Source organism: Lathyrus oleraceus, chromosome 6 (genome assembly GCF_024323335.1).
Source record: "Lathyrus oleraceus cultivar Zhongwan6 chromosome 6, CAAS_Psat_ZW6_1.0, whole genome shotgun sequence".
NCBI classification, from domain to species: Eukaryota; Viridiplantae; Streptophyta; class Magnoliopsida; order Fabales; family Fabaceae; genus Lathyrus; species Lathyrus oleraceus.
The window spans coordinates 471,802,603-471,814,505 of NC_066584.1; the positions used below are offsets into that span (position 1 = coordinate 471,802,603).

The following is an 11,903-nucleotide window of genomic DNA, read 5'->3' on the forward strand; positions in this document are numbered from 1 at the left end:
CCCCAATCCTTGGCAAGCACAATAGTAAAAACCCAATCTCATTATTTCTCCTTTTCTGATAATAAATAAATTTTAAAGATAAATACCCGTAGATAACCTAAATGATTCTCATGGAGTACCATGGATGTGAAGGGTGCTAATACCTTCCTCTTGCATAACTGACTTCAGAACCCATATTTGGTTGCGAGACCAATCCTTAATCCTTTTCTTTTTTCTTTAAGAGAGTTTTATCGACTATATTCCCCTTTCTCTTTAAATAGGAGTAAATAAAATTCGGTGGCGACTCTGTGTGCTTTTCGTCAAAGCATTGTCAGTCGGTCAGTTTTTGAAGGTAGGTGAAGACGAAGGGAGGGTCGATAGTGGAGAAGTCGAGTGAAAGCTGAAGAGTGGAAGATGGATGATGGTTTGCAGGGATAGTAAGAGAGAAAGAGGAAAATGAGGTAGGTTCTGTATCAAGAGGAAGAAGAGAAAACTTAGTGAAAAAAGAAGTTCCTAGAAAAAAGAAGGGTTAAATACACTTTACCCCCCTGTAATGTTAGCGAGTTTAGGGTTACCCCCCTGGTAAAGTTATTTTTTCAATACCCCCCTTATGTTATGTAGATTCCTTCATAGAACCCCCTAATATCCAGGTGGCATGGAATCTTGGTATTTTATTTCAGACGTGGCTTTTTAATTTTTTTATTTTCACATGTGAATCTTCATTAGGTCTCCAGCATGGCATAAACTAGAAATTAGGGTTCCAAATCCATCCCTCTCTCTCTTCGTGAAATCCATCCCTATCCCAAATCCATCCCTCTCTCTTCGTGAAATCCATCCCTACCCCAAATCCATCCCTCTCTTCATCTTCGTCCGTGTCCCCTTCATCTGGGTTATGGGTGGCAGCAAGGCATCTTCCACGAGTGAAGTTGGAAACGGCTTACCAAGATGTGGATGCAATGAAACCATGAAGTTGTTGGTCTCCAAGTCAATTGAAAACCCCGGTCGCAAATTTTGGAAATGCAGGAATAATATGGTGAGCAATTTTGAAGCATTTTATTATTTTGAGTTTGATTTCGAAATTAATTGTTGGTGGTGTTTGTCTCAAATTGCAGAATGGGTGCGGTTTATTTTTGTGGGATGATTTGGTCAGTGAGTTTGCAGTGAAAGAAACCAATCCGTCTGGATGCCGCCAATGTGAAGTCAACAAGGCTTATTTGATTGAATTTGCTAAAGAGATTGTTGAGGAGATAGATTGCAGAGTCGGAAAGCTTAACAAGTTAGAAAAACTGAAGAAAAAGATTGCAATGGAAAAGAGGAAAAATTTATGGTTAATGTTTGTAATTGGTCTGTCATGGATGTTGATAGCAACTATGGTTAAGTTAGTCTAATGAGTCTGTCATGTAATTGTTATGTCATTAGTGTTTTTCAGCAATGTAACGTTGAACTTGTAATGTGTTCATCAATGAAATGTAATCTGTTCATCAATCTTAAACTGTCAGTGCAGCATCATTATTTGATTAAACTTTCAGCATTCAATCTACCAATAATGACAGAAAAAAGTTATATCATAATGAAAGAGCAAAATTGCAAAATCATCAGAAAACTACAGAACAATTTTATAGTCAGTAATTCTAAAGAAAATATGACATAGTAAACATATAAATAAATTGAAATATATTAATGTAGTCTATCTCTTAAACTTTTTCAGTGCAGAATTCAAGGTGAATGTAATTAAATACTTTGGCTTTTTCTTTAGGTCCTGCAGAATTCATGGTTTTGTTGTAAGATTAGTGCACAGACTAGCCATGGCTCTCTGCAGAATTCATGGTTTATGAAAAACAAGAAAAAAATGTGACAGACTAGCCATTGTGTTTTATAGACAATACACACCAATAATGTTAAACTGATACATTAGAATTGATCATCACAGTAAGTGCATAGGTTGGCATTTGACAAAAAGCTCCAGAGTCTTGATGCCTTGGTTTATTGATTGATGTATAGTGCTGCCATTGTCATGAACATGATTTTATGGTTTTGGCAAAGATAACCTTGTTTGGTATCATGTTCTATATATGGCCATTTGAATGCTTGGAATTGTGTTGAAGAACTTAGACCTTTTTTCCTGTTGTGTAAAGACTCATGTCCCTTTGATTGTTTTTCCTGTACTGTACTGACATGAAGTTACAACTCCCAGCTTGCACTTCTATAGCATGCCAAATTACATGAAATGTTGGAGTAACAGATGGCCTGCACTTGGTTTAGAATTGATAGGTATGATGATCTTGGTCATGCTGCAGGTTTGGCTGCTTCGAGGCCTTGGTTGGCTGGCAGATTCATATCGCAAGCATGGTGTTTGCATGATTGTAGGTCAAATTATATGGTATGCTACAAGTGTAACTTGGTCTTGTGTTTGTTCTGATATAGGTGAGGCATTGTTTGGCATTAGTTGCAGCATGAATTATTAAGCATGAACTTGGAAAGGTTTTCGTCATGTTCTTGACTTGGATTGCTGCAGCCTTCTAAACTGGACCTATTGTATGCTGCGGAATTCATGGTTTTGTTGTAAGATTAGTGCACAGACTAGCCATGGCTCTCTGCAGAATTCATGGTTTATGAAAAACAAGAAAAAAATGTGACAGACTAGCCATTGTGTTTTATAGACAATACACACCAATAATGTTAAGCTGATACATTAGAATTGATCATCACAGTAAGTGCATAGGTTGGCATTTGACAAAAAGCTCCAGAGTCTTGATGCCTTGGTTTATTGATTGATGTATAGTGCTGCCATTGTCATGAACATGCTTTTATGGTTTTGGCAAAGATAACCTTGTTTGGTATCATGTTCTATATATGGCCATTTGAATGCTTGGAATTGTGTTGAAGAACTTAGACCTTTTTTCCTGTTGTGTAAAGACTCATGTCCCTTTGATTGTTTTTCCTGTACTGTACTGACATGAAGTTACAACTCCCAGCTTGCACTTCTATAGCATGCCAGATTACATGAAATGTTGGAGTAACAGATGGCCTGCACTTGGTTTAGAATTGATAGGTATGATGATCTTGGTCATGCTGCAGGTTTGGCTGCTTCGAGGCCTTGGTTGGCTGGCAGATTCATATCGCAAGCATGGTGTTTGCATGATTGTAGGTCAAATTATATGGTATGCTACAAGTGTAACTTGGTCTTGTGTTTGTTCTGATATAGGTGAGGCATTGTTTGGCATTAGTTGCAGCATGAATTATTAAGCATGAACTTGGAAAGGTTTTCGTCATGTTCTTGACTTGGATTGCTGCAGCCTTCTAAACTGGACCTATTGTATGCTGCGGAATTCATGGTTTTGTTGTAAGATTAGTGCACAGACTAGCCATGGCTCTCTGCAGAATTCATGGTTTATGAAAAACAAGAAAAAAATGTGACAGACTAGCCATTGTGTTTTATAGACAATACACACCAATAATGTTAAACTGATACATTAGAATTGATCATCACAGTAAGTGCATAGGTTGGCATTTGACAAAAAGCTCCAGAGTCTTGATGCCTTGGTTTATTGATTGATGTATAGTGCTGCCATTGTCATGAACATGCTTTTATGGTTTTGGCAAAGATAACCTTGTTTGGTATCATGTTCTATATATGGCCATTTGAATGCTTGGAATTGTGTTGAAGAACTTAGACCTTTTTTCCTGTTGTGTAAAGACTCATGTCCCTTTGATTGTTTTTCCTGTACTGTACTGACATGAAGTTACAACTCCCAGCTTGCACTTCTATAGCATGCCAAATTACATGAAATGTTGGAGTAACAGATGGCCTGCACTTGGTTTAGAATTGATAGGTATGATGATCTTGGTCATGCTGCAGGTTTGGCTGCTTCGAGGCCTTGGTTGGCTGGCAGATTCATATCGCAAGCATGGTGTTTGCATGATTGTAGGTCAAATTATATGGTATGCTACAAGTGTAACTTGGTCTTGTGTTTGTTCTGATATAGGTGAGGCATTGTTTGGCATTAGTTGCAGCATGAATTATTAAGCATGAACTTGGAAAGGTTTTCGTCATGTTCTTGACTTGGATTGCTGCAGCCTTCTAAACTAGACCTATTGTATGCTGCGGAATTCATGGTTTTGTTGTAAGATTAGTGCACAGACTAGCCATGGCTCTCTGCAAAATTCATGGTTTATGAAAAACAAGAAAAAAATGTGACAGACTAGCCATTGTGTTTTATAGACAATACACACCAATAATGTTAAACTGATACATTAGAATTGATCATCACAGTAAGTGCATATGTTTGTTACAAAAGGATTACAAAATACATGTCTTCAAAGATCAGTTGGCATTACAAAAGAGTTTTCCAAAAGGATTACAAAATACATAGCAGAAACATAATAATCAGTCCCTCATTTTGAAGTGGGTATGTCTTCATTTTCTGGTAGGGTAATTGGTTTGTCACTAGATATTCCTTCACCTGTTATGGGTCTTTTAAACCAACTCAACTTGATCCTCTCACTTTGCCTTCTTTTGATGATAGGTTTTTTTTCAACCCTTTTTCTGGATTGTTTTGTGATTGAGGCAGCCACACTAGATCCTGTTTGACTCATAATAGTTGGAACAGGCATATCAGTTGGAGGCTGTGGATCAGTTGGAACAGGCACATTTGTTGGAACAGTCATATCAGTTGCAGTTGGGGCAGGCATATCAGTTGCAGTTGGAACAGGCACATCAGTTGCAGTTGGAACAGTCATATCAGTTGCAGTTGGAACAGTCATATCAGTTGCAGTTGGAACATGCACATTTGTTGGAACAGTCATATCAGTTGCAGTTGGGGCAGGCATATCAGATGCAGTTGGCATATCATTTGCAGTTGGCATATCAGTTGCAGTTGGCACATGTCCTTTTTTAGGTTTTCTCTACAATGTAAGACACAATGTATGGTTGTCATCACAATGCATATCACAATGAAGAATGTAAGACATAATGTAGAATGTAAGACAAAATGTATATCACAATGAATTACCTTTCTTTTAAGTGCATTGGGATCCTGAGTGGTAGCCTTACAAGTCATAGCATTGTGACCAAAATTATCACATTTGGTGCACTTATATGCAACACCAGATCTTCTCTTCCTTGCACCATCCTCTCCACTTTCTCTTATCCTAATCTTCTTAGGTCTACCAGGACCATTTTTATATGCAGGTGGTAGAGGTGGTTCCATCTCAACTTCTGGCCACATATCTTGACCATTGATTGGACTTACTGAAAATCCATAACATAGTGCAAACTTTTCTCTTGTGTAACAAGCATCAACAAATTCATCAGGGTTTTGCTTTCTATAACTCAGAGCAGCTACAGCATGCCTACATGGAATTCCTACTAATTCCCAAAAATTACAACTACATGACCTTTTAGCAATGTCAACAATAAATTCATGTGTGTTGTAACTATGTGTAACCTGAAAAGTCTCAGCAATTGACCATGTTGGCAACCAATGACCACTCCTGAACACCTCATTATCTAACCTTCTCCTAGGTATTGGCATCACCTTATGTGGCCAATTTTCTAGTTTACTTGCAGAGGTGGATAACCTATTCATCAGATATTTTCTTATCCACTCACACATTGTGAGTATAGGTTTGTCCCTAGCAGCTAGAATGGTAGCATTAAAAGACTCTGAGATATTATTCATCAATGTATCACATTTAGGGTAAAAAGAAAAGGCATGCTTACACCAGCTTTTGGTAGGAACAGCCATCAACCAAGTCCAAGCATTGGGATCTGCATTCTTCAATTCATTCATCTTTTGGACCCATGCCTGATAGTATGTGGCTTTAGCAGCTCCCATCATTAAATCTCTAATAAGGGCTCCTCCACCAAACCTTTTCTTGAAATTAGCATACAAGTGCCTAAGACATAATCTATGCTCAATAGTATCAGACAATTCTTCAAATACAGCCACAAGTCCCTGATACAAAATAGAAATTTTTTCAACATTTAGAGAATAGAATAATTTGCAACAGAAAGATAGAGTTAAATACATACCTTCTGTTGATCAGAGATAAATACATATCTTCTATCCTGACCAATGTCCTCCATTAGTAGTTGTATAAACCATCTCCAACTCTCCTTTGTTTCATTTTCAACCACACCAAATGCCAAAGGGAAGTATTGATCATTAGCATCCCTGCCTACAGCAATAAGTAACTGTCCACCATACTTGGTCTTTAAGTGACATCCATCAACCCCCACAAATGGTCTGCATCCATGAATAAAGCCTTTCTTACAGCCATCAAAACAGAAATAAAATGACCCAAACCTTGGTTGTATGGATGGACTAGGTCTTTCTACATTTATCTTCACAGTGTTGCCATGGTTTACCCTTCTTAGTTCTTCTGCATACCTCCATATGGAAGCATACTGATTGTCAGCATCACCTTCAATTATCTTCTTGGCAATTAGCTTAGCCCTCCATGCTTTTGCAACAGTAATACCCACAGAATATGTTTGCCTCATATCTTGGATGATGTCTCTTATCCTGACTGTATCAGAAGTTTGCATCCTCTTTACCACATGCTTGGCCACCCACTTTGAGCTAGCAAACTTGTTGTTCAAAACCCTAACACATGTGTGCTTATGTACAAGTGTTTTTATAGCAAAAGTCTCCTTGTGGCCCACCTTAGAGCATAAGACTAAAAACCCACATTTATGCTTACACACCACCCTTACCCTATCTCCCTCATTTTTCACAAAAGAAATTTCCCTCCCATTAAGCACTGACCACTCACGGATAGCTGCCCTAAAGTCATCAAGTGTGTTGAATTCCATACCCCACTTGAATATAAAGTCTTTGTTTAGATGCTCTTTCCTAAACCTAGCATACTTGGGCCTTTCTTCATCACAAGAATCATCTGGGTCAGAACTATTCAACTCATCACTATAGTATACATCATCTGAATCCATACTCTTATTGGGCTCCTCCATACTGTTATTGGGCTCCCACCTAATAGGCTTAGTAACATCTATTCCTTCAAAACCATCAAAGTAAGCAGTAGCTCTTTCATCTTCACTGTCATCTAACCCCTCTACCTTCTCCTCATCTAACCCATCAATTCCATTATCAGGGGGGTGGTCATCATCATTCACACATTTAGGTTCCCTATCAGCAGGGTCCATGTTCCCAGTACTATGTTCAACATACAAATCTCCTTTCACATTCATTGCACTAAAGTATAGAGCAAAATCATCAACAACATCATCTTTCCTAATCAGAAAAAAACCATCTTGAATTTCTAAAACTTTTGTCCATACCCTAACACAATCAGCCTTATACCCTAACCTACTCAACAACTTCTCAATGTTATCCATGTTCCAATTTGAAACATGTATCCCATTAACTGTCGTATCCGTACCCCCTCTGTATATAATTTCTTCTTCAAAAACCCTGTAAAATTCACCCCCATGGTGGAGTGTAACACTAAAGTGTTGTGAATCCTGTCAATATATTATACCCACATGTCAAAGATTGTTGATTTCAAAATTTTACCCTACGACATTGATGAACTTCAAATTTTTACTAACCTCGGACTTTGGACACTTCACTGAGCTCGTCTTCACTGAGCTGGATCGCTTCTTCATATTCGCTGAGGTTGTCTTCATCTTCGTCTTCACTGCGGTCGTCTTTCTCGTTTGCTTCGTTCCCTACATTCTTCTTCTTCGTCTTCGTCTTCCCCTGGAAATTTCGTCTTCGTCTTCCCTGCTATGTTCAGAACCCTAATTTTCTAAGGGGGTATTTGAAATTAAAAAGTGTAAAATGACACATAATCACTTTAACAAAATTAAAAATATGCCAGGTGTAGGACCTCTTATTAGATTCCATGCCACCTGGATATTAGGGGGTTCTATGAAGGAATCTACATAACATAAGGGGGGGTTTACAAAAAATATGTTTACAGGGGGGTAATCCTAAACTCGCTAACATTACAGGGGCGACTCTGTGTGCTTTTCGTCAAAGCATTGTCAGTCGGTCAGTTTTTGAAGGTAGGTGAAGACAAAGGGAGGGTCGATAGTGGAGAAGTCGAGTGAAAGCTGAAGAGTGGAAGATGGATGATGGTTTGCAGGGATAGTAAGAGAGAAAGAAGAAAATGAGGTGGGTTCTGTATCAAGAGGAAGAAGAGAAAACTTAGTGAAAAAAGAAGTTCCTAGAAAAAAGAATGAGTTACTTTCGTTTTTACTTGTTCACTCCTTTTCATAATGAAACCAATCTCAATAGAAATGTGCCATGTGGGGTCTTTTTTATGAGTCCCTCTTCCTCTTTTGGCCAATAAAAAATCATTATATACTAAAGTTTTGCAAATACAATTTTAGATAACCCAAAAATGCCCTTGGTGATATATTGGTGATTAAAAGAGTTTAACAAAATAAAATGAAATAAAATACACAACTTTTTTATAAAAACAAATGAAATAAAATCGAATATTTCATCAATTCTATTTATTTTTGCTTGATATTTTGATAAAGACAAAAAATAAAAGGAAATAAAATGACTAAAAATCAGGCACGAAAATGCGCGAAAAAGTATGAGTGCATTAAAATGATCTAAGTGAAATAAAATTTTGGAAAACAGACAAATGCATATCAAATCTCGTGGTAAAAAGTGCTTGAATGAAAATGTTCAGGTTAATCAAAATGTGATCGCAAGCATAATCAAAAAAATAAAATGAGCACGCCAGGTTGAACTACACGAACCATAGATCAATAAAACAGACAGCTACAAGCCCGATCTCGAAATTTTATGCTCGCTAATTTTGCACACAATTGAGAATCGCTTCAATCGTTCTGTCTATCAAACCAAAATTTTATTTAGAGTGGCATTCTAAGCATTATGATGAAAGAAATGTATGTTATGATATGCAGATGATGTAAATGTCTTGTGAATGCATTGATTTATGGATTTAGGGACAAAATTGGGGTATGACAATTACCCATATTTAAATTGCTTTGCCTGATGACATGAGTGATGATAGTTCTCATAGAATCATGATGAAAGGTATTGAAATACATAAATACCTTAATTTTGTCCATGGATGCAAATGAAATGATATGATATATGTTGTGAATTTAAAGAGAACTTTTTTTTGTTTTGGTTTGCTATGGATATGATGTGATATGATACGAACCCTATCAAGATTTATTATGATGGATAAAGAATGAAGGTCGAACCTATGGGAGAAAATGGGGATATGTGGTAATGGTGGTCCACAGGGAACGAGAGGGATAAAGAGGGTGAAGACTCACTGGGGATAACAATCGTGCTGGAGAAATTCACTATGGATATGATGTGATATGATACGAACCCTATCAAGATTTACAAGCTGACACTTTAGAATATATATATATATATATATATATATATATATATATATATATATATATATATATATATATATATATATATATATATACATAAGAGTTCTAGAGAATTCTAACAAGAAAATCATCCAATCAAACCATGGAGATCCCTAACAAGGACTTTATCCAATACAAGGTTTGGGGGACTTCTAATAAGAAGATCATCCATGCAAAAAGAAATTTAGAGATTCTTAACAAAGAATTCATCCAATATAGAAAACTTTGGAGTTTCCTAACATGGAATCCATCCAAAACAAAAATATTGGAGTTTTCTTACAAGAAAATCATCCAATCTTTTAAGAATTCCTTACAATAGTAAGTCATGCAAATGAATTTCTAGGAAACATCAAGACAAATAGAGCCAAAATCTCTGAACATGCCAAACAAAGTTGGACTTCGACCATAGGCATCAATAGTAACCGGCTTCTAACAAATGATGACAGTAACAATTGGATTTTAAAGGTGATACCAGTGAGAACTAGACTTTAAAAGTGCCAATGACAATTAGACTTCAAAAATGGATGTCGGTCACAACCTAAATTTGGTTTTGAAGCTAGTGACAACTTGACTTTGGGTACCAATGGCAATTGGATTTTGAAAATGTCAATGAAAATTGGACATTGATTTTGATGCCAATAACAATTGGACTTTGGGTATCAATGACAATTGGATTTTTAAGATGGGTGCCGATAACAACCGGGCTTTGAAATTTATGCCAGTGTCAACTAGAATTTGGAGATGCCAATGACAATTAGACTTTGGGTACCAATGATAATTGGATTTTGGAAAAGGGTGTCGGTAACAACCGGGCTTTGAAATTGATGTCAGTGAAGACTGAACTTTGAAGATACCAATGACAATTGGACTTTGGATCAATGGATAAAATCAACAACAAGACATGGGTTAATTCAAGTGAGCGCGAAGTACACTTCGGGCTATGCATGATTTGATTTTTCTTTTATGAATGATATATGAATGACCAGTGCATGTAAATGTTGACATTATGCAGACTGGGAATTTACAGAGGTTGCTTCTGGAGGCTTTGATTCCTCAACACCAAGAACTCAACCTAGTATTTTGTGATAGATGTATTGAAAATAGAATTCTACCAAGCTTGATAGTTACTACTAGCCAAGGGTTCCTTTCAGAGGATTGATGGGTTGTTTTCCATGGAGATTCTAACTATGGTTACCTATGAGTGCTTTTGCAACCTTGTGTCTTTCTAGAAAGCAATGATTTCCCTCTAATCCTCACACGTGTCATAGCGATTTGTGTTTTTCAATATGTTTATTATTCTCTTTAAGTTCAAAATTTTATCATTAATAAACAAATGACATTTTGCATAACAAAGAAAATAGAGAAAAACACGAATGACAACAATTGATAGGCAAAATTTGTATTTATTCATATAATGGTAGCATACAAATGGTGTAGCTCTATAGAATATTACAAATTGAAAATGGCAATGGGAACGGGAATTACATTGAATCACAATAACCGTAACTAGCCCTATAACCATGAGTCCACAAAAACCTTGCGTCTGAAGGGAGCAGCTGGATTGATCTTTCCGCCTTTGGCTCTTTTGTGTCGATCAGTCTTGCCTTTATGTACGTAATTACTTCATGGACTTCCCTTTTGGGTTTTCGGCCCACCGGGAAGCTCTTTTTTTCCTAAGTCACCCTTTCGGGTTTTCAACTTAGCAAGCTATCTTTTTTTGTATTTATCCCTAACTTTTGCCTGGATTTCCCTTTCGGGTTTTTAGTCCACTGGGATACCCATTTTTTCCTACGTAGCCCTTTCGGGTTTTCGACTTATCAGGATTTTAGTCAGCATAGTATTTTTTGACTGCATTAGACTTCACGTGGTGAGGGAACTCTTCACCATCCATTGTTGTAAGAATTAAAGCTCCTATATATAAGACTTTCTTTACAACACACGGACCTTCGTAATTAGGAGTCCACTTCCCGCATGAATCCTTGTGTAAGGACACGATCTTCTTGAGCACGAGATCTCCTTCTCTGAATTCCCGAGGATGGACTTTCTTGTCAAATGCCCTCTTAATTCGTTTTTGGTACAACTGTCTATGTCACAAAGCAGCCATATTCTTCTCATCAATGAGGTTCAGTTGGTCAAATTTGTTCTGGATCCATTCAACTTCCTCTAGCATGGCCTCCATCAAGATTCTCATTGAGGGAAACTCTACTTCGATTGGGAGAACTACTCTCATCCCATATAGCAAAGAGAATAGTGTTTCCGATGTTAAAGTGCAGACTGATGTCCGGTATCCATGCATTTTGAAGGGTAGCATTTCGTGCCAATCCTTATAGGTTTTCACCATCTTATGCAGGATTTTCTTGTTGTTTTTATTGGTTGCTTCAACAAATACATTCATCTTTGGACAATATGGGAAAGAGTTATGGAGTTCAATCTTGAATCCCTCGCATAACTCTTTCATCTTCTTGTTGTTCAGGTTCGATCCATTATCAGTGATGATCTTGCTAGGAACTCCATAGCGACACATAAT

General features: G+C 37.2%; 1 protein-coding gene across 1 annotated transcript; it reads left to right on the top strand.

Moving 5' to 3' along the window:
* Positions 1-658: 658 nt before the first annotated feature.
* On the top strand, positions 659-1,367 carry LOC127096310 (uncharacterized). Its single transcript, XM_051034895.1, has 2 exons — positions 659-1,012; positions 1,092-1,367. The coding sequence occupies exons 1-2, from the start codon at positions 872-874 to the stop codon at positions 1,365-1,367; spliced, it is 417 nt and encodes a 138-aa protein (XP_050890852.1). The 5' UTR covers positions 659-871.
* The last annotated feature ends 10,536 nt before the right edge of the window (positions 1,368-11,903 follow it).